At 37.1% G+C, this 27,909-nt stretch overlaps 1 protein-coding gene across 1 annotated transcript in view; it reads right to left on the reverse strand.

Annotated features, from left to right (window-relative positions):
- Window positions 1–27,644, reverse strand: part of map2k5 (mitogen-activated protein kinase kinase 5) — a 51,095-nt gene extending 23,451 nt beyond the window's left edge. The window contains exons 1-16 of the mRNA XM_065267529.2: window positions 27,238–27,644; window positions 27,009–27,057; window positions 26,805–26,872; window positions 19,814–19,883; window positions 19,444–19,484; window positions 18,561–18,628; window positions 16,812–16,860; window positions 12,271–12,335; window positions 7,585–7,624; window positions 6,283–6,351; window positions 5,424–5,505; window positions 5,047–5,108; window positions 4,040–4,088; window positions 3,743–3,816; window positions 1,486–1,536; window positions 1,099–1,170 (exon numbers count right to left, since the gene is read on the reverse strand). Coding sequence (XP_065123601.1) covers window positions 1,099–1,170; window positions 1,486–1,536; window positions 3,743–3,816; window positions 4,040–4,088; window positions 5,047–5,108; window positions 5,424–5,505; window positions 6,283–6,351; window positions 7,585–7,624; window positions 12,271–12,335; window positions 16,812–16,860; window positions 18,561–18,628; window positions 19,444–19,484; window positions 19,814–19,883; window positions 26,805–26,872; window positions 27,009–27,057; window positions 27,238–27,369 — 1,041 coding nt within the window. The 5' untranslated portion in view covers window positions 27,370–27,644. The remainder of the gene's footprint in view (window positions 1–1,098; window positions 1,171–1,485; window positions 1,537–3,742; window positions 3,817–4,039; window positions 4,089–5,046; window positions 5,109–5,423; window positions 5,506–6,282; window positions 6,352–7,584; window positions 7,625–12,270; window positions 12,336–16,811; window positions 16,861–18,560; window positions 18,629–19,443; window positions 19,485–19,813; window positions 19,884–26,804; window positions 26,873–27,008; window positions 27,058–27,237) is intronic.
- Between the last annotated feature and the right edge of the window lie 265 nt (window positions 27,645–27,909).

Raw genomic sequence — 27,909 nt, forward strand, 5'->3', positions numbered from 1 at the left:
AGTCCATTAAACCCATTTCACTTAAGCCTCAGTTCAGAGGTGAGTTTATTGCATTAGGTAAAGAATCTGCCCACAAAACCTACAGGTAAATCACCTGAACTTCTGCAACATTCCAGCAGCCGAATGGAATCGATTTCTTTTCTAACAACATGGTACGTTCAATTCTAGCTCATAATCGGATCAATAAACTGTTCATCAACTCATAATAGCGTCAATCCATACAACCCTTGATGTTTCTCTCCCTTAACATCTCAGTGATGATATCAAACAGTATTGATAAATGCAATCAATGAATTGAGTCCAGGGATACAATAACAATTTATCAAAGCCAATGAGAAGCGCTGACAATTACAAAATGAGAATCAATAAAGCCAATGAGAACTACCAGCACGGCATTTTCAGCACAGGAGTAAAACCACCATATTGAAATCTAATCCACTCGTACGCTTTATGCTACTGGTTTCTGCTTATAAAAAACATCCCCTACACAAAACAAATCTTCCATACCCTACCAGACGCACACACCTGTTCTCCATTCACACATACACACCTCTGGGACTGGTGTAGTGGTGAGGTAGAGAGAACACAGCACTATAATTACTGGACGTTCTGCTGGCTGAGTGATTGATAGCGTTTTGCCACACTGACTCCAAATCTTGTATTCTTCTAACACACACACCTCTTTTTTCTTTACCAATTCAACATACATATATTTCTGTATTTGCAGACAGAAACACACATACAAACACACAATTTATTACATGCCTTTTTGAATAGACAGAAACCATCCATCCATATACACATACACACATAAAATCCATGTTCCTTAGGCTTCTGCTTGCATGCAAATTTAGGAGAGGAGAGATGGGTCAAAAAGCATAGCAGAGCATACGAGTGTCTGTGTGTGTGCTGCAGTCAGTGGGAGATCCTGAGTGTGATCCATGCATAGCTGTAGGCCAACATCTGTTTGGACAGGCTGCCTGCGGGGACTATCAGTGGCACTCAGCAGAAACCGTAAGACACGAGTCCACCCAAACATGAACGCAAGGACACGTGTATACAGTATGCACTGAAAATTGTATAATATGAATGTTTTACCTCCATGAAAGAGATTCCTACACTCCATACATCTGAGTGAATACCATACTGTTCCCCTGATATCCGCTCTGGCTACAGATCCAAACACACAGAGAGAAAGAAAAAAAAATATGTGTTTAAATAAGACACTTAATACACGACTATATGAAATACAAACCTATACAAAAACAATGCCATGAAACTGAGGGTCAAACACACCCACAATCTTTTCTATGCTCTTGACTTCTTAAGAATATGATTTTTTTGTACAAACTATAGGTACATACATGACTCAAAGACTTTACAAGCCATATATGAATGCCTAAAGCAGGACTCTAATATAGACTGAAAATAAAAAAAAAAGATTCTGAATAGAAAAACACTATCAAGTGAATAAATGTAGCTTACCGCCATGTATGCATTGGTTCCGACATATGTTTTAGCGATGGAGTTCACCAACTGTAGAAGAAAGCAAAGAAAGACAGTTTTAAAAATGCATCATACACCTGGCGCAATGCAGCGCAATGCGCGACACAAGTGTCTTTTGCTAGTTTCAACCTGGCACAATGATCATTTTCACGTTTAGCGGCAAGTTGTTTAAATAGAAAATGCATTTGCGCCCCAATTTTGCACCCATGGGCGTTCTGGTCTGAAAACGAGTTGTGTTCAGGCGCATTGTTGGTGCGTTGCTATTTTGAGGCAACTAAAATAGACATCGCCATTGACCAACAAAAACCTGGTCTAAAGTCTTAAGTCTCTGGCGCAATAGTGTTTTTTTTTAATTTAATGAGCGTGTTAGAAATATGCGCCAATAAACCGACAACAACGCTTATCACACACATGGATGCGCAGCAGCACAAAAACGCTTTTAAATTTGAAAGATTAAAGGATTGAAATGTAAAAGATTATTATTGAGTCTCTTGGAAATAACTGAGCACCGATTATGAGACGTTAGAAGGTGCTGCTTCACCTGTAGCCTGGTAAGTAAATAAATGCTTTGCTTTAAACATGCATCTATTTTTAAATGTTTTTTTAAATGCTCTCACATGGATTTATTGTATATGATGACTCTGTACCTGTCGATATGATGAGAAACATTTCTAAGTAATGCTTTAAAAAAAATCCACATGAACATCTCTCCGCAAGTTTGTAAATTCTTTATCTCCTGTTTGTTACAAATAAAGTATTTTTAGAGTAAAAAACATTTTCTTGCATATTTGCAAATTATTTTATGAGATTACAATGATTATGAGGGATATCAATACATTTACAGCAATTAAAAGCCTGCTATTTTTACATCCATGACTGAAGAAAACAGTTTTTAAAAGTTTTAATCCCAAAAATAAAAATTTCAATAAAAATTAACTCACCACAATTTTTTAACATTAATCTTAAACTGGTGGTCTTCTTCCTACGCTTGGTTTTTCAGTTTATAAATTCCGCTTTCTAAATTGGGATTAGGCATGGCGCCAGGCGCAACTTGCTTTTACAGGGGATGAGAGCTGAGACTCTCATTGGTTTATTGCACTATATGCCCAAAACACTCCCATTACTCATTAAGAAAATAGGAATAACCCTTTGAGGCGGTGCGCTTGGCGCATAAACTATTTTTTTCCATTGTTAAGTTAAAAAGTGGGTTCGGACACGCCCGTTGAGACCGTGCGCTTTAGACCATGCGCTTAGATCGTTAAATTTGGGCCCTCAGTTGTAGAAAAACACCAATATAATTTTTACTCTGACAATACACATACAGTATTCAAACCAAACAAGTGCTTTAGCACTCAATGGTCTCCTTTAAAAGCAATGCGAATTGATCATTTACAACCTTGGTTCAAATAAAACTCATAGCTCTCATAGTTCATAACCATAACTATGAGAAGTTTGCTAGCCCCCCAACTACCACAGCTGAGCTCATTGCCATAAAAAAATACACGACACAGAACTGATTTAAATTTACTGAAAAGAATGTGTTATTGAAATGCCAGTCTGGTTTAATTTTAGTCTTTACTCTCACAGGGGAGAGACAGTAAGATATGTGCACAATAACAGGTGTCAGCAATGACAGGGCAAACATAATGAGAGCATTCCCCAGTGGCCTAAAGTGTGTGCGTGAGTGAATAAACATTACGCCGGTCCTAAATACAGCATCACAGTCTGGACAGGAGAACATACACACACACGTGCACCTCATCCAAGGGTCAGCTTCAAGCTGAATCTCTACAGGGAATGTGTGTATGAATATTAATTAAAAGAGGGGCGTGGAGTGTGATTGGGCTCCATTGTTGGACTCCTGAGTGTATTAGAGGTGGAGAGATGGATGCTGACTTTCTCAGCTTTCTCAACTATTGTCTCCAGCGGCACCACACGCTTACACACACGCACACTGAATATCTAGTTAATGTGGTAATTAGAATGATCTGAAAATGAGAAGTGAGGAGCAATCTAAGGGATATCTAGGGATTTTGGGGGGTAAAGACAAGATAGATCTCGCTAGAGGATCAGGACAGAGGTGAGAACAGAGATAGTGAGACAGATGGGACAATAGCTGATCTGATCTGACCGTGCTCACTATAATGTATACTGCACAGAGACAAGCACACAGAGAAAGAAAGAGAGAAAGAGAGAGAGGCCTGGTAATAATCAGAGGGCAAAGTGGCAAAAGTACCTGTGTGCTGACTCCAAAGTCACACAATTTGACCTGACCTCGTGTGTTGACCAGCATGTTGGAGGGTTTCACATCTGGACAGAAAAAAAATCTATTAATTTTTAAATACGTAAAAACTAAATGATATAATATAAGCATCTAATATTATAATTCTTAGCATCTAGTATTTTCTATCATGCACTTTCATCTATGTACATTGGTTATTCTATAAAAACAGCCTAGATAAGTTCATACATTTATAGCAACATTTAGATGTTACTATTTAACAAACTAATAAAGTTCAAATTCCCTTCTCACCTCTGTGTAAAATCTTCAGGCTCCACAGGTAAGTCAATCCTTTCACCACCTACAGAAATATACAAGTATTACTATTAAAAAACCTCAAAAGACACATCAGGATCGTGTATGACTGCTTTTTGAAGAGCAAAGAGCTGTGAATTATCTAAACAGTGGTATGGCTTTGATTAGTGTGAAAAAGTGTGATGAGAGGGTAATGAGGGTCATAGCGAAGAGCAATAAAAAATCAGCACTAATAAACAAAGACAAAACCCATATAGGGGTGGTTTCCCAGACAGGGATTAGCTTAAAAGGTCACATTCTTCCTGATCCCATTTTTCAAACTTTAGTTAGTGTGTAATATAAATAATACGTACAAACTAATAAAGCTCAAAGTTCACTGCCAGGCGATATATTTTCTTTAACAGAATTCCTCTTTCAAAGCCTACAGCGAACGACCGGTTGGCTCTACTACCTGGTTGAAAGACGTCAATATAGAGTTTTTGACTAAACTCCGCCCATAGAAATACATCAGTCACCAGCTAAGCTTAAACGGCTCTGCTAAGCTAAGCTGCTGTCGAATCACAGCACACTAAACAAACTACACAATTAAAACTCGTTATGTATTTCTGAAAGAGGGACTTCATAGAACAATGAAGACATCAGCCCATTTTTTGGACAGTAAAAAAACAGCGGTATACAGTTAAGTAAATTGTGTAAAAAATACCGCATTTTTTTACACATGAAAGCTTCTAAACCACAGGAAGAACAGACCTTTATAAAATGTAACCGACATTTCTTACAAAAAACATTACTTGTGTACATTTTAAGGAAAAACAAAGGGCACTGATGTATTTTAAGATATGTCTGGCAAGTTGTTTTCAGTTTGGACAGCTCTTACATTTATTTTATTCTAGGACCAATCAAATCCCTGTCCGGGAAACCAACCCATAATTTTTTTTACATGCCAGTATCAATGATATCCAAGCATAAAATTCCATTAAATGCATTACTGTCGCACAACTTACTGCTACAGTAATCCTCCCCAACACATGCTCTGGGATTTTCCAGTAAACATCCAGAGAGCCACCTGCATCATTAACAAATAATTTAATGATTAAACACAAATTAACATTTTCTTAAGAACAGACAAGCCAAATAATATGGTAAAAGACCATCTGAAGTTATGACTGAAATATCATTTATTCCATAGAAACATTTAGTGCTTCATTTGAATAATCAGTGTAAAGAGTTTTGAGATCCTTACAAGCAATCATTTCCAAATTACTAGAAGGATAAACAGACAATGATGGCCATTATAGAAACACTTGTGTTACTTCTAATAAGACATTTATATTTAATACACTGTCAATAAATTATAATAATACACAATGACCAGACATACCATCCATAAACTCGGTGCATATAGATATTCTGTTCTCCACAAAGAATGCACTGTAAAATTTTATGATGTATGGAGAGTCACACTGTAAACAAAACAAACATTTTAAAATATGGCAAACAAAACCATAAATTGAGTACTTTATTTATAACAGTATAACCACTTATTCCATAATGTGTGCTGGTTAACGACATCTCAGTGACATATAAACTCAACATATAAACAATAAACTACATATTGCCTTTCATTTTATAACAGGGAAGTCACTTGATACACTTGATACGTGTCAATGGAAACTTAATTAAAAGTAACACACATGTGATTGGTTGTTTACATTGAAGTATATTTGGCTGGTAGTTAATTAAAGAAAGTCACATGATAATGTAAGTTAGCGTTACCTAAACTATTTCAATTGGTTTGATTGGCCGATTATTGTGTACTTTGGTAATAAATTAAAGTCTACTGTATCTGGCAGCTGTTGTCAAAGCAGGTTACTGGAGCAGATCGACTGGACTACATGGGCACCGATCTCTAAATAATTCATGACATTTTTTCATACCACACTTATAGACATCAAACTAATCTGAAAACTGAAACCATACACATCTCTTCATGAATTTTATTCTTTTTTATTCATTTTATTCTTTATTAATAAATGTACTGTACTCTATAGGAAACTTTGGGACAGGTTTCTCAAAAAGGTTCAGTTAAGTAAAAAGTTTAAACTCAAGTAATACTGAGAGGATGGCAAGAACCTGATATCGCTACAGCACGCCAAAAGATGCTGGTCACATCAAAATTAGGTCACAAATATTAAAAATATGATGGGTACACATTAGATGGGGTGAAAATAGGTTCAGACCTTATAAAGGATCTCAAGTTCCGACATGATCTGCTTTTGAAGCTCTACTGTGATGTCCAGAGGAATAACCTGCAATACAACAATACGGTCCTCATTTCAACAGACACACACCTAGAAACCTTACACAGCTGTGTATCAAAAGCATATCCATGTACACACAAACAAAACTTTATAGCAAATGAAGTCTTCTCAAACCCACTTATGAAATGCAAAATACGACCTAGCTGATTAGTGCAATTCATAACTGCCTTGAAGAAAAAATGTCCTTTCCAATTTATACTGGCAAATATTCAGCGCTTATTCAAGAGGTACTGTAATAAAACACTATTGTGATTGATCTAAATGCTAAAGTGGGCCGCATCAATATTTTTGTTTCAGCTTGCTTTGAGGTTGAGAGCTGATGCTTGAGAAGCTACAGAGAAATTTCAAAGAATTTGTATACACGCAGATTCGCAGCAAATTAAAAAGTTTACTATGTACAAAAACATTAGAAGTGCTCAGACTTTTCAAGGCTATAGTTATTCATTACTAAGTTTTAAAATATAAACAAGTTTAGGATTGAACGGATGCACTTGCTCTCTCTCTTCTCTACTATTGTAATGAAGCAGTGACTAGCTAAAATGCTTCTTTAGTTAAGGCTAGATTATCAGCCTCCCACTGAAATAATTGATTACAGGTAAGGCAGTAAGGCAAGGCCATGCAGTTAAAGCTCAGTAGAGATCACTTACAGCCTTAGCCAAAGGCTGATACTGTAGCTCTACTCAAGCAGACCCAGGCAGCGCACAGACGGAAAGATGAGCAGAAGAAACGAGAGGAGGACAGAAGGAAGATAAGAACAGTAAGAAGATAAAAGTAAACTAAACGGAAACATATGTAAATGAGGAAGATCAGAAGGAAAAAGAATAACTGCAAGGATTAAAAAAAAGCAGATGATGGGAACGGAGTGTAGGAGTTGGAGGATAGTAAGAGCCATGAGGTCTTGATCATGGTTAAGTGTGGCAGCCATGAGCTGGAGTGCAGGATTTTCTCTCTTGTGCCTTTCAATTAGTAGAGCACTGTTAACATCTACAGCAGAACTATTTTCTATCATAGTCATGTCCACCTCTTAACAGAGGTCGAATGATGTATTGGTCCTTTTGTTCATTTCTTCTGCTCAGAAGGTTCTTAAAGGAACCATCTAGTCAAAAAGCAAGCTGGCTGTATGACTTGGTTAGAAGTAAATAAGATTTGAACTTTTTTCAAATGAAATGTGTGCCATTTTAGAGCTTATATATGAATGTATTACTCCATTTACTTTCTTACCTTCACTGCTAGAACTCTTTTACCAAGCTGGTGGTATGCTCTGTCAGAAAGGAAGGATTTACAATTAATTCATCAAAGTAAAATTTAACATACATCAAGAACCAAATACTGTATAAAAAGAATATAGACATTGCACACTTGAAAATGTTTGAATTTCACTGTCACCGCTTAAATAAATAAGGGGCATCTGCTAACAAATGATGCTCTCACTTTTACCCAACCAATTCTAAAGTCATTTTAACCTGACCACGTCACTTTTCATCAGGGTCTGTAGCAAAATAATTACGGGTGTCGTTCAATCACATGCACTATAAACATTTATATTAGGGTGGTCCTTATTTTTCAACTTTAAAATGTTCATTCTCTCACCCCACCAATTTGTTTGAATAAATAAATAAAAAATTGGGCGACATTTTTTCAATATTAATTCATATTTAGAGGTTGCTCAAGACCTTTGAAGTTTAACACTTTTGCGTATTACTTTGTGATAGCATGTATAATTGTTTAATAATATATACTTATGGCAGCATTGCAATGGACTTATTTGACCATGCCCATGCAATTAAAACTCCTGTTTTAGTTGTGATATGTCTTTCAAAGCAAGAAAGCTTCAAGGTGAATGAAGCACAGTAGACAATATACACTGAGAAACAAAGTCCGTTATATGGTTACTATATGGAAGAGACTGAAATAACTGGAACAAAGTTACCCTCCAAGAAGCAAGTTTTATGTGTGTTGTGCGTTTTTAAATGGTACAGTTTTAGCCAAGATTTCGGAAATATTCCAAGGCTTTGAGCAACCTCTACATATTATAGGAACAATTCAAAAATTTGCACAGTGTGTTTTTATTGATATTCTAACACATTTAGGGGGTGAGAGTTGAACATTTAAAAACAATTGACCCATTATAAGGACCACCATGTATATGTATACTGTATATTAATTGTTTCACAATCTAATTTATTTTTTGGTGCTTCAAAAGTGTGCTTGGGCTGTTTTTTTTTACAAAAAAACTCACTTGTTTTGATTTTTAAATGCAAATAAATTTTTCAGTATCCAAATACTTTTGAGACAAGAGAGTGAAGGACAGACTTGAGTTTAAAGATGGAAACTATGTTCAGAGTTTTGTTTAAAGCAACCTGAGATCTATGTCATCTATATGACTAAGTAAGACACTTGGGTGCTTTTTAAACACTTGTATTTATTTACAGATTATCACAGGCTTAATCGCTACAAAAAAGAGCTATGAAGAGGGGTGTCCTCATCCTAGGTGTCAAATGCAGGTGGGGTCAACCCTGAGTCAGTCACCTGCGAAACCTCAGACATTCTGAGCTTTCGAGCGTTATCAGCTCTGTTCCCATTTCAGCGTAAGCTCTCCCAGACAGGCCTCCTGTTACAGGTCGAATTAACGGCAAAGCCGCAATTATTTAATTATGATCCTTGCTCATTCCGATCAGCGGATCTGCTTACTGGAGGAGGTGCCGAATAGAGATTAAGTTACAATAACCCACGGCACGGTCCGTTCCACCAGATAATATACTATAACAACTGACAGCTGCCACACGAGGGTGGATTCAACAATGCAACAATTTATACATGCTTGTTTGCTTGCATGTATAAATAAAATAAAAATACTGAAAGAAATACTGATGCTTCTAAAATTATGAAATTAGTAGGTGTGTGTGTATATATATATACACAAAACATTTTCATTGGTTTGCGTTTGAAGCTATGCATGTGATTTATGGGAAATTGATGGCTGCTCTGGTTACACTCCAGACACTTCGTAACTCCAGCAAGGCTTTAATTAATGTCGCTCTAAGTGACGAGACGGCTAACTTTCCTCATTTAGGAAGGCGACACTCGATCCCATCTCACCTGTGTCTTCTTGTGTGGGTACACTTTAAACTTTGAAAGATTCTGAGGTATAGAGGATATCAAGTGATATGTTTGTTTATTGGGACGCATTGCTAGGGTCTAGATTTGGCCAATTTATATAACGCTATTGAATTTATTTAAACACAAGGTGTCATTAAAGAGAGCACAGCACTATTAAGAATTTAATTTGCAATGTACTCACACTTTTATTATTATTTTAAAGATAAAAAATGTAGTTAAGTGACATTCATATATTTGCTTTTAGAAAAAAGTGTGGTATCCAGAACAGCCATCAACCATGATCATTACGCCCTTTAGTAAGACCCGTAAACCCAGGCTACCCTGAAGGAATTGCCCTCGCCATGTGTGCGCTGCAATTTGCTTTCAAAACAGCATCTACCAAATAACTATTTACTATATATTAGTACCTACAAAACCTATGATGCGGTCTAGATGGTTGCTTCAGGACATCTTAAACGGTGATGGATCATACTAAACCTAATTGCAAAGTTCACCTAAAGTTCTTGAACTATGACCTCGCTGAGTACTCATCCACGGTCCACGGATGACTGACAGGCGCACGGTCAGGGTGTGGTGAAGCAGTGACGTGTGGTCCTGACCCCCGTAAATTTGTCCCTATTCTCTGTTTGTTATTTACACTCCAGAGCCTGGGGTAATGAAAGCTCTGTCATGCAGTATTCATGGCCCTCTCGAAGAAAGCCATCCCATGCAAGTGCGTTTGCAGACGAACACACGCGCACAAACACACAAACAGGTTTCCATTACAGTGCCCGGTGCAAACCAGACAGCTCTCTCTCTCGGTCTATTTCTCCTTGCCATCTAATCCGAGATGACCAGATGATCGTCTCACCCGAATAAAGGCTACAATGAGACGCATACAAAAAAGTAACATCAAGCACTTAAAAGTAAACACCATAGTTTTTCAATATTTTACTTTGTTCTTACCTCAACTTAGACAAATTAATACATACCTATCTTTTTCAATGCGTGCACTTTTAATTTTTGAATAACTTAACGCGTTGTGAATGTGTTAGCATTTAGCCTAGCCCCATTCATTCCTAATGCTACAAACAGGGATGAATTTAGAAGCCACCAAACACTTCCATGTTTTCCCTATTTAAAGACTGTTACACGAGTAGTTACACGAGTAAGTATGGTGGCACAAAATAAAACTTTTGTTTGGAGCCATAGAAATTAATGGGGCTAGGCTAAATGCTAACACATTCACGAAGTGCTGTACAAAGATTAAAAGTGCACACATTGAAAAAAGATGTTATGGTATGTATTAATTCATCTAAGTTGAGGTAAGAACATAGTAAAATATTGAAAACAGTGTTGTTTTTCTAAAATGCATGAACCATTGTATTCACAAATTAGCAGAATATTACCATGACTAAACTAGTACACACAGAGTCAAAGAACAAGCAGATTTAATTTCAGGTCTAATTTTAAACCAACTAATAGTGTGACCCATCTGCGCAAACAAACAATGTAACTGTCCCGGCATGACTTTTATTTAAAATAGACTGTCTACCAGAGTAGATCATAACCATGTTGCCAGGTATTCTGTAGTGCACAGTGGTGGGCTTATTTAAAATAAAAGTGGGGGCTAAAGGGGTTTTGCATACATTTTACAAGCTTGATGTTATCCTGGAAATTCCATGGAGATATTTTTTAATTTTTAAAATGTGCACATGTAAGCAAGACATGGTTATCAACACAGTAACACAACATCAAAAGGTCCAGGTTAGGTGAAAGCCCCACAGAAAAAAAATATTTATTCTCGAGGAAAAGCAATTTAAGCAAATACCCCTGACACTATCCTGCATGCCATCTGACGGTCACAAAGGTGTGTGTTTTGCATAAAGGAGAGTGAGCGTGTGTGATAGAGGTGATCGAGGACAGCTGAGGAGATGAAAGCCTGGTCTATATTTCCTTACAAACCACAGCAGAGACATTTCACGATCACAAATTTGCACTGGACACACAAATAAACAATACATTTTTATGATCTACGATCGTATATAAAGAGAAGGTGCATTGATTTTTAATACCGTTTCTTCAATGAATAAATGAAAAAGAAAATTTCTTCATGTTCAGATGAGTTGATTTTTTGATTACTTTGAATTAAGAAATGAATGCAAAATTCAGCAGTTCTTTTGTTTGAAGGGAAAAAATAAATCCAGGCACATTTAATGCTGAGCTCATCGGACCACATTTTTGTCTGGGTTGCAGTATTGGCTTTTAAAAAAATGGTCAAACAATTTCCAAAGGAAGCATACAGTAGTCCTCAGGTAACAAAAGCATATGATTAGCGCCTGCATTGTCCACAGAAGCACACAGAGCCTTGTGAAAGTAAATCGAATGATTTGTGTGTTTGTGTTTGATGACCTTGTCCAGTCGTGCCACTGCATCTATTTGGCTGTGAAGTATGATTTGGGCACAGAAAGGACCATTGCATGAGGTCACAAAGAGTTATTTCAACTTCCCTGTGCTTTGAATCAATGTCGTCCTTTACTCCAATGTCTCAAGGTGTTTAATAAATCAGAATATTGAGAGGGTGTTGAAGGATGTTTGCCAACATAAGCACATGTGAAACCAATGTAGAATTAAACAGAACATGAGAACTGACAACAAAACCTTTAGTCATTCAGTTACATTTCCAGTCAAAACCTATATGGATTCTTTAAGCCTATAGACGCTAAAGTGTAAGAAAGGACTTTGAAGAGGTTGAGCACAATTGGTCTAATTAAATCTCAAGGTAAAAATCACAAGAGCAGCACCCACTTGTAAACTGTTCCTCCATTTCCATGTCCAAGCTGCTCCTGGTACTGGAGGTCATGTTCATTTATCTAAACAGACAAGGAAGAGAAAGAAAAAGATAAGATTTCTTCACATACTGTACTTATCCAAAGCGAGAAAAAGTATCTTTGTTCATGCTTCTAAATAACCTTAAGCATCATCAAAAGTGTCGGGTTTAGTGGTTGTGCAAATGTATGTGTTTCTGATAGTCTCTTTGTGTGGGGACGTGCACAATCACCACTAGAGCTGTTTTTTTCTTTTCTTCAATAAATGTGTAAAATTATCAAGTACACTGAACTGAACCAATAAAAAAAACAGAAAAAGCGGGAGAAACAAGCAGAGACATAAAAAAGAAAGCTGGGGACAGAAATACCAAGCATAGGAATAAAAGCCATAAAAAACTAGGAGACTCCACTATAAGGTCATTTGAAGTTCAGTAGCGAGAGGAGGATCAATACAACATTTGCTGTCTAATTTATAAAAGGACGACAGCAGAGAGGAGAGTGATGGGAAGTTTAATGACGATTTGTTTGCCTGCACCTTCTTGTTCGACTTTGATAAAAGCTGTCAAAATGGTAATACAATGCAGCCCTTCTGACAGCAGAGGCCAGAGGGACCAGTTTGTTTTCTTGTACTGTCACTATGATGCACATCAGAACAGCCTCCCTCTCCTTGCCACCGTTTTTACTTCTTGCTTGAATGTTTGAATACAGCCATAAAATGCTTTAAGCTTTACGCATCTTGACTCTCTGACCTTAAGGTTTATCAACAAGCAAGAGTAGTGCACCAAGTGCCAGTGAGAGATTGAAGGAGGAGAAAAACCCAGTGAATGATCACACCGATATTCTGCTGACCTGGCCTGTAAATGTAGTTGCTAGCTGGTGATCGTGTTCAGTTCAAACTCTGAAGTTTGCAATGAACACAGAGTTCAGAGGTATTATTCAAGATATCACCTTTTGCTTTTAATCGCGGAATAAATCAGATTAAAGGAATATACCAAAAGAGGTCAGATGTGGTTTTAAACACAGTTAAAGAACACTGTTAGGCACAGAATTCAGCTTTACATCTGTATTAAAATGTATTAACATTTACTAATTTATTTATTAATTCTTAACACCATTCCAGCCTTATTTCTATACTCATTGCGAGAACTCATTAATCTATACAGAAATTAATCCACACAAGTTGATCTATTCACAGGTTGGGGAAATTTGACATCTTCAGTTCACGTGCATGTTTTTGGACTGTAGGAGGAAACCAGAGCACCCGGAGTTTAGCAACGCTGACACATGGAAAACATGCAAATTCCACACAAAAAGACCTCTTGACCCAGAAGGGGCTCGAACCTCTGACTACACACTGAGCCACTGTCCACACCCAATATTTACAAATGTATTAATAACAAGCACAGAAATAAATTCTAGTTCATATGCCAAACTGAAAGCCATTGCCAAGCAGTCAACATGGCACATTCAAGAAAACTGTTCTTTATATAAGGAATAATTGACAACGAGCCATTGAATTATAAGAAAATAATGCACACCCAAGGTGGTAATGCGGCACGACACGAAGCAGGGTGGTCTTACACCACGGGTGTGCATTATTTTCAAATAATTCAAATGACCGTCAGTCAATTATTCCGCTTATTGCTCTGGTGCCTATTTTTAAGACATCTGAAAAGTTAGGTGTGCGGTTATCGAAAAATAATGCATACCCGTGGAACATTTCTCAACCAATCAGAATACAGCATTGAACAGACCCGTGGTATAACATTATTTATACCACGGTGCTGTTGAATGCTTTTTTCTGATTGGCTAACTTGTCAAATGTCTTAAAAATAGAAACCAGAGCAATGTTTTTGGTAACCGTGGCTTCGCGTCATGCCACATTACCACCTTGGGTGTGCATTATTTTCTTATAATTCAACGGCCCATCATCAATTATTCCTTACTTAATCATATTTTGTCCCCCATATTGTTCAAAACAATGACTTTATTCCGACACACACACACACACACACACACTGAGCTTCTGTTTTGCATGGAACGAAAGTGAAAAATGAAATAATAATACATGACATCACCTTCTACAACCCCAAATCAGAAAAAGTTGGGACAGTGTAGAAATTGTGAGTAAAAAAGGAATGGAATCATTTACAAATCTCATAAACTTATATTTTATTCACAGTAGAATATAGATAACATATCAAATGTTGAAAGTAAGATATTTTGAAATGTCATGCCAAATATTGGCTCATTTGGGATTTCATGAGAGCTACACATTCCAGAAACAGTTGGGACAGGTAGCAATAAGAGGCCAGAAAATTTAAATATACATATTAGGAACAGTTGAAGGACCAATTTGCAACTTATTAGGTCAATTGGCAACATGATAGGGTATAAAAAGAGCCTCTCAGAGTGGCAGTGTTTCTCAGAAGTCAAGATGGGCAGAGAATCACCAATTCGCGTTTCTCTGAGTTTCTCAGAGAAAAATTGCAAAGAGTTTGAAGTTATCATCATCTACAGTGTATAATATCATCCAAAGGTTTAGAGAATCTGGAACAATCTCTGTGCGTAAGGGTCAAGGCTGAAAAACCATACTTGATGCCCGTTGTCTTCGGGCTCTAGACGGCACTGCATCACATACAGGAATGCTACTGTAAAGGAAATCATAACATGGGCTCTGGAATACTTCCAGAAAACATTGTCAGTGAACACAATCCACCGTGTCATTCGCTGTTGCCAGCTGAAACTCTATAGGTCAAAAAAGAAGCCATATCTAAACATGACCCAGAAGCGCAAGCAGTTTCTCTGAGCCAAGGCTCCTTTAAAATGGACTTTGGCAAAGTGGAAAACTGTTCTGTGGTTCAACAAATCAAAATTTGAAGTTCTTTTTGGAAAACTGGGACGCCATTTCATCCGGACTAAAGAGGACAAAGACATCCCAAGTTGTTATTAGCACTCATTTCAGAAACCTGCATCTCTGATGGTTTGGGGTTGCATGATTGCGTGTGGCATGGGCAGCTTAAACATCTGGAAAGGCACCATCAATGCTGAAAGGTTTATCCAAGTTCTAGATACATATGCTCCAATTCAGACGTAGTCTCTTTCAGGGAAGACCTTGCATATTACAACATGACAATGCCAGACCACATACTTCATCAATTACAACATCATGGCTACGTAGAAGAAGGATCTGAGTACTGAAATGGCCAGCCCTGCAGTCTAAATCTGTCCCCCACAGAAAACATTTGGTGCATCATAAAGAGGAAGATGCGACAAAGAAGACCTAAGACAGTTGAGCAACTAGAAGCCTGTCTTAGACAAGAATGGAACAACATTCCTATTTCTAAACATTGGTCCTCCTCCAGCTGTTCCTTATGTGTACATTTAACTTTTCTGGCCTCTTATTGCTACCTGTCCCAACTTTTTTTGGAATGTGTAGCTCTCACGAAATCCAAAATGAGCCAATATTTGGCATGCCATCTCAAAATGTATCACTTTCAACATTTAAAATGTTATTTATATTCTATTGTGAATAAAATATAAGTTTATGAGATTTGTAAATTATTCCATTACTTTTTTACTCACAATTTCTACAGTGTCCCAACTTTTTCTGATTTGGGGTTGTATGTTATACAGAAGAAAAATAAAGGAGTTATTGAGGGTGACATGAGGGTAAAAAACTGACAATTTCCTTTTTTATGTACAATCCTATAATAAAAAAGTGATGTGCATATAGGCCATATCTGCTTTGAAACTGATTTTAAAGAAAAGTTTGGATTTGGCAAATGTGAAAAATAGGTGTCAATATTTAAATCTGTTATTGTACGGTAAGTGTTTACCCAGATGAACTGGAGCTGATATAAAGTCAATGCTCTCCTGACAGGCCTCACCCTGAATGAGGGGCTCAATACAGGTCCTTTGATTAGGCTCAAGTGTGGAAGAGAGACATCTTGTGTGTGTTTGCATTACAATATGTCTGTTTGACAGAGAGAGACAGGCACAGTGTGTGTGTGTGTGTGTGTGTGTGTGTGTGTGTGTGTGTGTGTGTGTGTGTGCGCGCGCGCATAAGGGAGGATGCTAAAGCTCCATTAACTGCGAGTGTTACAGGTGTCACAGGGGACATGACTCTCTTAATTGTCTATATGACACACTTTGGTTGACAGACTGGCCTGCTGGTGGCTTGCGAAGGGGAGAAGAGGGTGTGACTGGGATAGGGAGGAGGAGTAGATGGATAAAGGACAAACAGATACGGATATTGCTTAAGATAAAGATCTCAACCATACCACAAGGAAAGGTTCATTGAACTGCCCTTTAGGAGCAATCAATAGACGTTTTCTCACATTCACAAACACAGACAAATAAAATGAGCTAAGTGCTATCAAGCATCATCTGGTAGAGAGGTATCAACATTACTAACAAGACGATCAGTTAAGTCAACCTGAAGCAAAACCGTTCTGTATCAGATTGATCAAAATGCTAAAATACTGTCTGTCTGCATGTGGGAAGGGATGGCTACTATACCTGTCCATTTGTCAAAATCTTCTTAAGCTCAGCTGATGACTTCTTTAAACTGGTGAAGACAAAGAGCAAAAGGTGAAATGTTAGGCTGTAAGCCTTATTTACAAAATTATAATTATGGCTACTAAAAAACAATGTTAATTTTCATGAGGGCGACCAGCGACAAGCACAATTGTTATAATAAATGTTAAATGTACATTTTCTATTATTGTGACATAACTACGCTGACAGCAGAGACGAGGTTTCTATGATCTACTTATCTTTATGATGCTCCTGGGATATGCAGTGCTGTTAAAGTGATCGCTCACTGTAATTGACTGCTTCAGTCTTACGGCATTTGCGTGTGTTACCGAAATAAGCTGTGTCCCAATTCGAAGGCTGAAACCTCCAAAGACTGCATTCTAAGAACGACTGCATCACAAAAACGCTTATGAAGGTCAGTAAGGCCACCTTAATACGAAGGCTGCTTAAAATGTGACCTCAAAATGAGTCCTGCTTTCTCCGGGCTGCGAAGGATAAAACGAATGGATTCTTCACAGCCTAGGCTATCCCGAGATTCATTGCATGCCTGTAATGGCTAAACATAACAGTTTCATATTTTAAAATAAACATTTAAAACCTTTGTTAAATAAAAGTGTGTATTTAGCAGAAAAAAGGCCAGTGTTTTAGTATTATAAGTTAAGTTTCGTAGTAATAAATAATATTCTATGCATGTTGTGTATATTTCTAAGGTTGATTAATTTGATATGGTGTTGGTAAGTTTAATCTACATCAACGTGTCATATTTTCTCAAATAAACATAGTATTTTTCTGGTTCCATATTTATTTTAATAAGTCAGAAATGTATTCACAGTGTCCCGCTGTGGACTTTGGAGGCTGCGACTTTCAAAAAAAACGTTTTCTTGTAAGGATTCAGCCTTCGAATTGGGGCACAGCTATAGTTTATCCTAAACAATTATTCACAAACAGTTTATATTTTAACTTATTTTCTGCATTGTTTTTGCTAAATAAATAAAAATCACTGTGAAACTATCCCACATTAGTATCGATACTTAGATGTGTAGACTGATAATTTAATACAAGACCCATATCAAAAATAAGATTAGTTAATTATCAATCCGCTCATCCCTAATACAAATTCAAAGATGAGAGCTTCTAATCAAAGATGGAAGTATGATCTACTACACCACTCAACTTTCAATAATAGCTCTATTTCTTGCTTTACTCATGAATACACACACAGTGGCCTTCAGGCTGCAGGTCTTTGTCCTGTGCATAGTTGTACCAAAGGGTATTTTTCTTTCATACAAAATCCAATTAAAATTGCCATACATTTCTGCTGTATGTATAGATTGTCATAAAGATTTTATGCATTTCTTCAATAAAATGAAATTACAGTACCGAAACACTATCTCTCAAAAATCTTGTTCAATGGACCTTTAATAATCATCATAAAAAGCTTTATAAGCATTTAATATAATTATATTCTAGTTCTTTCCTAGAATATAATATCTAATATTATATAACATTTTATTGTATGTGCTTGTACAACTAATGTAAAAGTTTGATTTCAGTGGAAAAAAACATCAAAAAAATGCTTCAGTTCAACAAATGTAAATATAGATGTGTAAATACACGATTACCCATTTGATGAAATCTAGAGAGATGATACACCAAAACCCTATGCAGCTTGATGGTAACTGCACATGTAAACATTCTCAATGAGGCCAGATTTGATTTGGGCTCACTCACCTATCATTGGACAGGGAATCAGCCGCAGAAGAGCCCCTGCCACTTGAGGATTCAGGCCGTGTGTTCACCTGCGGGCAAACAAAGACGATCAGAACCATGTGCTAATTAACCTGTGATTCAACAGCAAACTGCCTGGTTTGGCCACAAGGTTAATTGGCTTTTGTAGGGGAAACAGATAGAGAGAAATAAAGAGAGACGCTTGAGGAAAGGGGTCACTTCATCTATCAGGCAAAATTAAATATAACTCTGGTAACATCCTTAGGTTAAAAAAAGAAAATAATGAATCAACAGTGTGTCTATTATTTGTCATTAAATAGGATTTATGAGACTGTGTCCTGTCAGATACACACCGATGGATTGCAGAGGGAGAATGAAGAAAAAAAACTCAAAGAGAGTCACTATATAAATAAGTAGATTAATTGAGGTCTGTAGGTCGTATAGTGTGGTGTAGTAAAGCAGTGATTCTCTCTTTAATTAGTGTCTATGAAGACCTCATTTAGAGCGGTTTATCAGTTCACCCTTTTCAAGCCAAATTAATTCTAAATGAAACCAAATCAACAACACGAACAAGATCACAATGGTCATACTGCTTATGGCTAAACAAACACAAAATTTGTCACATTCCACTTATTAACATACATATAATTTGTATATGTTTTTATGTATGTAAGTCGCATACAAAGCAGACCAGGAGATGTTTTCAGATAATTAAAAAAATAATACAATGAAACACAGTGAGGATAAAGCGAAGGAGGGAGAGAGAGACAAAACGAGAGAGAGATCGAGAGAGAGATTTGACTTCAATTGACATTTCAATAAGTGGTTCGCAGCATAACCAATGCATGCCCAACTCTGCTGAAACAATCATTGAGACACATATTACCTTCAGGCCATGTATGTTCCGGATCCCTGGGGTCTTACCGGCTGAAAAAGAAAATTGACTAGATTGTGGATCACAAGAAACCAGAGAAAGAACAGCATGAATAGGATGCTTGAAACACTCAAAAATATATCACAGAACTGACACACCAAGATGCCACAAAAATACAAAATACACATGACATTTATCTCACACAAGCCACCAAGAATAAAGTGAAAGGGAATTTAAAAATGTGCACACACATTCAAACAGCACAGCTTTGCTGAGTATAGGGTTTTAAACTGTGATCTAGGATCTAGGTAGGCCTTAGGCAGGTTTACTGTTGCAGTGGTAAACTGTAATTTGGGCCGACAAATACACACACTTCACAAACCTCGTGGAAAAATCTGTAAAGGCTCGGGTAACAGTCCATTGATGCGTTGCTCCATCACAGTGTTGCAGTACTGCAGAGAATAAAGTGCAACAAAACATTAGAAACTCTTGGAAAAAAGGCACATTTTTTTCAGTATATTACACACAGAATCAATATTACGCTTGGTGAAAGCCTTTCAGATAAAAGTCCCAAGGAGTACATAAAAAACACTCTCTTTCTTTCAGAGCCAATTGCAATGAGAGAAAAAGAATACGCTAAATGAATCTGGCACCCTGCTCAGGTAATTTTTCTGAAACACCAGTTACCCTCTGTATCAATTCATTGTAATGGGTGTAAGGCGCATCCCAATCACAGAGTCTAGAAGTGCCTTCTCATTTCAGCCTGACGTAAAAAGCAATCTGCTCGTAACTGCTGCCTATTCATTAATTACAATGCATATTAAACAGAAACAGAGCCTGGCTTTTATAAACTTTTCATATTATTATTAATTGTTGTCATGGCAATTCTTATTTATACATTTTTATTTAATTAATCTGTGCCATTATTAATACATTTGAACTAGATCAATTTTTAAATTGTCTGTTTAATAATCTTAAGCCTATGCAACAGTTGTATGAACATCATGCATAGATGCACCACACAAACATGACGTCATACAACATAAAAATTAGGGCAGTCAAAATATTAATTGCGATTATTTGCATACAAAATAAAAGTTTGTGTTTGCATAATTTGTGTGTGTGTGTGTAATTACTATGTATATAATAGGGCTGGGTATCAATTCAGATGTTCCAGATCGATTCGTTTTCGATTCGCAAGCTATCAAATCTATTCGATTCTCAATTCGGTTTTCAATTCCAGCTCTCGAGTCGGTTTTTATACTCGATTCTCGATTCAACACAGTGAATATAGATTTAATACAAATACTATATTAATAAAAAAAGAACAGTGAACAAAAGTTTACAAGTGGGTAATTAATAAAAAAAATTAAAAGCCACAACATTATCATCGTCGTCTTGCTTGAGAAATCTAAAATGCTTTCATACCTCTGACATACGTATTAAGGTATGAAAGCAATTAATCGTGATTAATTGTTAGCAGAATAAAAGTTTTTGTTTACATCACATATGTGTGTAAACTGTGTATAATAAATATGTATATATATATAAATATGAACACATTCATGTATAATTTTAAGAAAAAAAAATTATATATTAAGTATTTATATATAATATAAATTATACATAAATATACAAATGTATATACACATGTAAACATTTCTAAAACATATACATGCATGTGGGTACATTTATTTATACAAAGTTATTATACACAGTTCACACACATATATGATGTAAACAAAAACTTTTATTCTGCTAACGATTAATCGCGATTAATCGTTAAGCATCCCTACATGTGAAGGTGGCATCAATGTCAATAAAGCACCTGAAACCGGCATTTTAAGCATTGAATGAATGAATGACAGGCTCGCCTCTCACTCCTTGGTAACATCGCGCAAGGCAAAAAAGAGGGGGTTATCTAGTGAAGAAGACTAGTAATTAGATTAACGTTAATCTTACAGTCAATATTTGCAGAAATAAATATGAAAAAAAAAATCAATTTGTGCTCTTTAAGAATCGATTTTGAATCGGAAAACGATTAAAAAAAAACACTTTTTTTAAACAATTAATCGAAAAATCTATGTTTTTTGCCCAGCCCTAGAATATAACACGTCACATTTGTATATACATATGTTATAAATAATTATGTATATACACACACATGTAAGTGTTTCTTAAATATATACATGAATGTTTATTTATTTATATACACATAATAATTACACACAGTACACACACACACAAAAATTATACAAACAAACTTTTATTTTGAAAGTGATTAATCGCAATTAATCGTTTGACAGCCCTCATAACAATGCAACAAAATCAAAGAAATGTCAGGTTTTTTTCCATTAAAACTTTTGCTGATATTGTTACAAAAGTATTTAACTGTGCTCGCTTTCTAATTCACACACACCAATCTCACGTCTCCTGCCAAAAGAACATTCAATTGATGTTTCGGTTAACAGAACCATCTGGTTGCTCGTCCCCTTCTCTCAGTCCAGCACGAGACCTTTGTGCCTAAACACAGGGCCCCCATCAGACACAATAAAGCCATTAAAAACCACAGACCCAGATGGACAAGAGAGGAGGGGAGAGTGTCAGCGTTTGAGATAGACTAAGAGAGAGAGAGAGAAAGACAAAGCCAGTACAAGACAAAGGTCAAAAGCGAGCGTAACTGAGGGCCCAGCGATACAGTGCTAGCCCTCCACTGTGTGTGAATGTGTGATGAATACACCAGGGCACACATGAGGACATGCAGAGGAAGCAGTGTTAGAGCAGCTGTTATTAAATACCCTATTTATCACTGTCACCTCTCTGCACTGCCTGCAGCCACTGAAACCATGTAGCTCTACCAAAACACACACACCTTTAATTTTCCACTCGGTTGCTCTATCGATTAGGGCTGCAATTACCTAACTAATCTGTAACAGTGTATTAAAAGAAACCTCCCTTTGTTGGACAATAACTAAAGGCAGTTTGATCACAGGAAGGCAGCTTGAGAGCCGGAGGGGACAGAGGAGTCGGACCTCCGCTCTGCTGGACCCCGATCATTAACACACACTGAGTAAAGTGCTCCGTAATTAGCCGGCCCAGCCTGGGAGATCTGTGCCTGTGCATGTGTGCGTTAGCCAGTCAAGAGGCGATGTGGTTTGACATGGGTCAGTCTTTAACTTTGAACTAAAATCCTTTCATTTTATACTGGAAGGGCTGATGGTACAAAGAGTCCTTGACGGTTCACTGGGGACGCAGAACATCTCAGATACCTCGACGTGATGATGATCATTTCCATATAGACTGTTAAAAACTGTCCAGTCAAGACAGTTTGAAGGTCAGATTCCACTAGAGAGCTCCGTGAATTAGCTTATGCACCTGTAAAGCAAGAAGTCATCTCTTAATTCCTATTAAGCCTACATAGCAGTAGATCCCTTCATGTGGAATTAATTGAAGCAAATTCATAAAGGTCTCTAAAGAGCCACCGAAGCAAAGGGCACGTGCTTAAAATATGACCACAATGATCGGTTAAAAAGCCCTGAACATGTTACACGCATATTAAATTCCACCTTTCTCAGCAGCTTGCGCACTTCCCAGAGGAGCAAACGTCATCGCGGGAGGAAAAACTCATTTTCAGAAAAAGTGGACTCAGTTGCGCTGTTAACCAAAATACGACGGAGAGGCAATCTGCAATGCACAGTAATATTCACTGTCAGAGTAATGCGGCCTCAAAGAATTCCTTCATGATGCGTGATGCCACATTCTTTAAGCGGCAAAGTCTCTCTTCTGCGCTTAAGCATTAATGCAGATCGCTGAGATAACAAATGAGAACATTCGCATTCCCTTAAATTTCTCCAATGTCAAAATCTGCATTTCAAAAATCAGCAGTCATCGAGTAGCTGCACAACCGGCACAGAATTAATCAAGGCGGAAAGAAAGTTGAATTACATTCTGGCACTCCAGGACACCCGCGAGACATGATTGTCAGTGTGTCACCTCCTGGCCTAATCTGGCTAATGACTGCAATGGCCTTGAGAGGTACAACACGGATAAAAGATCTCGAAAAATAAATAAATAAATGTCAATTTCATTTCCTGCGGAAGAAGCGGCAGTGTTTTTTGAAGCCCATGGCTACTGTAGAGTCATTGAGAGCTGATGGGGGGTAAAAGACAACACCAGCTGAAAGTGGATTTTGAAAAATTCCTCTACCCAGGAGGGCCTTGCTTCTAATGAGGCGAAACTTTAAGTATTGAATAATAAATAATAAAAGTTGATAGTTCATTTAACTTCCACTGTACTTCACAGAGGGAAAAACTATTACGAGTCATTACACTTGGTGTCCACAATGTGAGCAGTACAGTACGTATTGAGAAACATTTCTAAAGTGAAGAACAAACAAAGAGCTAGAAAATTCATTAAAGAGCACATATTTCATTTCTATAAACAACGTTATTTTGTGTATTTGGTATAATACAATGTGTTTGCGTGGTTTATGGTTAAAAGAAACATTATTTTCCAGTTAATGTAAAATTTGTAGCCCCAGATATACTGCTTTCCTTAAATGCTCTGATTTTGTACAAAGCTCAGTCCCGGATTGGCCAGCTAATCTGTACGTTGTGATTGGCCTGAATACCCTTTGACTTCAGCCGGCAATGTGACGCTCCGTACCAGGTTTGAAAGATTTGGTCACAATGCAATGCTAACAGGAGTTAACTAATGGTGCTTTTCCATTGCATAGTACCCCACGGTTTAGTTTAGTTTAGTTTGGGTCGGGTCAGCTCACCTCACTTTGGCATGGTTAGCTTTTCCATCGAGTTTAGTATCACTTCGGGAGTGAAAGGGATAATAAGCGTGTCGTTATACTTGCGCTACCTATTGCTGTGACATCAGTGAGAGCGTTGTTGTATATTCCCATACAATTATTTATTTCTCAGTCTGCCACAAAATACGGGCAGTTCTGGTTCTTCATTTTGATTGGTTGAAACGCGTTCTAAGCCGTGATAAAATACCCCGGTAAACCCACGGTTCAGACCGCATTACATAAGTATCACTGCGCCACTGTTGCTGCGTACTGATTTGATATGAAAATAAACACCACAGTCTTTAATCATATTTTTAATTTGTATACAATTGCACAATTATGGCGATATCCAGATACATGTCAATAAATATTGTTGAGTCATCTAATCAATAAAGAGAAAACGCTTCCTGAGGAGTTTCTGCCTCAAATTCATATTTCCGCTATCCACTGGGTGGCGATCTTACCCAACTTAAACACTGACGCATTCACTCAACACTAAAAACATCATGCTTTGATCAGGCTCTAAATCTGATCTCTTACCAAAGTTATTCACATAAATGGAATTATCTCCGCTTTTAGCTAAAAAATCTGAGAGGTAATAAGAGAACAAATGAAGGTTGAATTTAATGGGTTTTTTTTTTTGAAAGTGGATGGTCTGTTCTTTCATTTGATATTTTATGTTTATTTAAAGAAGATAATTTTACAAGGCACTAAACTAAAACTGGGTGGCAACTTAAAAAAAAAAAAAAAACGCTGACGGGGAAAGAGTTAAGCAAAGCATGCTTCCAAGCATATTTGATCATCACTTCAACAGTTGCACGAAATAAATGTTAATGTATAAATTAGATGAATGTTGGTTTATAAAATAAACACCACATTCTTAAATCATATTTTAATTGTGTCTTTTCTGTGTCTGTGTTGGTTGGGAACTGTGCTCTGTTTCAGTCACACTTGATTCTGAGGAACTACTTTGTTTGGCGGAAGAGTAATATTTGTACTAATATAATTACAGCTTATTTGTGTTTTATTTTATAAAATCCCGCTAACGTTATGCATATGAAGTAACTGTTTTATAAAAGCAATAACCCCCACAAACCAGTGGGGTTACAGTGCATTTTATAACAGCTAAGGGGGTTTTAGGCACTCCACTTCGCGTCGTGCCTAACAACGCCCCTTAGCTGTTATAAAATGCACTGGTAACCCACTGCTTCTTGGGGCTTATTGCTTTATTGACCACCACAAACAGATGTTTGCACATCGCGTTTATCACTACCTCTGTCTCACATGACAGTTTCTATTCAAAAACCCGTGGCGTCAGTCGACAGCGTTCCGCTGAGCCTCATTGAAGTCGCATTTAAGCATGCTGACGTGCTCATCGCGAATGTTCCGCCACAAACTGCAAGTCTGGAAAAAACTGTTATGGTGTCACTGATTCTCAACCTGTGGATGTTTTTCATTGCTAAATAAGAGTTTGTGAACTTATAGCAGAGCAGATGACAACATGTTTGCTCGAGACAGCGCAAGCTAGCACTGAGGTAAAGATAATCTTTTACATTATACTATGCAATGGAAAAGCCATTACAGGCTGTGAGTCTAAGCGGGAGGAATTATGATAATGTCCGTCTTGTCCATGTGAAAAGGCCCAGGAAGTAAACTGTTGCCTACAATCTGTGTGTTTGTTGTAGTCCAAGAAAAGACATTTATGTTGGAGATGATAACTCGTGTCATCGTTTACTTTGGGGTTTGTACCTTTAGCATATCGTTAACATGCACTAATACACACTTACACACCAAAGGAAATGTAAAATCATGAATCGGAGGATAGTTGCTCAACTTGCTCTAAGATACTGAGAATATGTAACATTATATAAATGTAAAAAGAAAGTCATTAAATATGTGCCACTAAATAGAGCTGGTAAGAGGTTTACTGTATAAGTCACATTCAGAATTCTCATCCAACAGGGAAGTGAGATGAACGTTTTGCATTTCTGCCAGGGGAATACCAATGCCTGAGTCAACAAAAAAGTAATAATACATACAAAACTAAACAAACAAGAATTGTATTATTACGGTTTACCCTTCACTAATCTTGCTTGTTTAACACCTGTATAATTTAAAATGCAATTGCAAGCAAGAGACCACATGTTGCCATGGTAACATCAAGTGATGTGGCTGGGAAAAAAGGAAACAGATGAGGAAACTGAACACAAAAGGAAAATATGTAGCTACTTGTCATCCTTGCCAATCTCCAAAATAATAAGAATATTTTCCCCAAGGGTGAACAGATCTGGAATAATAGATTTTTAATAGCTTTTTAATTCCAACAAAAACACACCTTTTGCACTCAGCAGTGCAATACAACAGACTGTAAATCAGACCTCAACAGTTTAGGGTCAGTAGTTGTAATTCTCCAAACAACAAAAACCTGACCACCTTTAAATAAATATAAAACTATACGCTGCATTACAAAAATTTCACTACACATGTAAAAAATTAAAAGAAGCTGCATAAATTGACATTTCATTTTACAAAGTGCTCAGCTGCACTCCCACATCCAAACAGCAGGCATACTCACATATGACAGCATGGCTTTGAGCTCCTCATCACTCCGAACTGTGATTCGGTCCCCAACTTCATCCTCATCTAAAACATACACACATGTAACACAAAGGGAAACACTCACATTAGTGAAGTATTGATAGTTTTACACTAATCCACCATAGTAATTATTCATAATCACAGTTTATCAGCTGCTTATGTGAATTAAATCAGTGCTTACATTCAAAAGCTGTTACTGTAGTATCAGGCATGACCTCCCTGATCCCGACCTGCCAAACAAGACAATTACACATTTGACTGACAGCTGTCAATCAGCACCACAACATCATCATCATCATCACCACCACACCAAAACAATTCACAAACCAAACTCTGTAAAGGTTTCTTGTCTCATTTTTCTCACATAAAACTAACGTTACAATGTAAATAAAGTGTAAACATCACCTCACCAGAAAATCATTAAAGTTTAGATGTGATGGACAGTCCACCGAGGAGTCCATGTCCCCCGCCGGTGTCTTTATCCGAATAACTATTCCCTCCGAGTCCATGCTGCACAGGTTACTCAAAACAAGTAAAAGCATAACAAAAGCACAGAGAGAAACATAATCTTGACTTTCAGTGAAGATTCAAACACAGCAGCTGTGGCTAGCGGCTAGCTGCTTTGCTCGATAACAGTACGAGAAAGAAAAGCTGACGCAATAAACGAGCGACATCTCAATCTAGATAAACTGACTACACATAGCCTGAAAGGTAACCGTGGTTTATTTCATGTATTTTTAGCGGTTAACTGACTGTCAAAGAAAAATAAAGTAGAGGAAGTTTAGCGGAAGTGTACTGGCATGTACCCGGAAACTGAACGTCCATGTGACAGACATAAAAGCCTCACAGACCGAGAGGCTGTAAGAGCTGTGGTTCATTTATTATTCCTTCATAAATTGTACTGCGTTATGGAAATTATTTTTTTTATAAAATTACTTGTTTTTGTAGTATGACGAGAGTGTTGAAATGAATATGTCATTAATGCATTATTTCTGATAATATAAATGTTATGTTATTTTTTTACTGATGAAAAGGCATTACTTTATATTACCTGGTTATTACGTGTCTGTCTTACCGTGTTG

Source organism: Paramisgurnus dabryanus, chromosome 2, assembly GCF_030506205.2.
Source record: "Paramisgurnus dabryanus chromosome 2, PD_genome_1.1, whole genome shotgun sequence".
Classification (NCBI taxonomy): Eukaryota; Metazoa; Chordata; class Actinopteri; order Cypriniformes; family Cobitidae; genus Paramisgurnus; species Paramisgurnus dabryanus.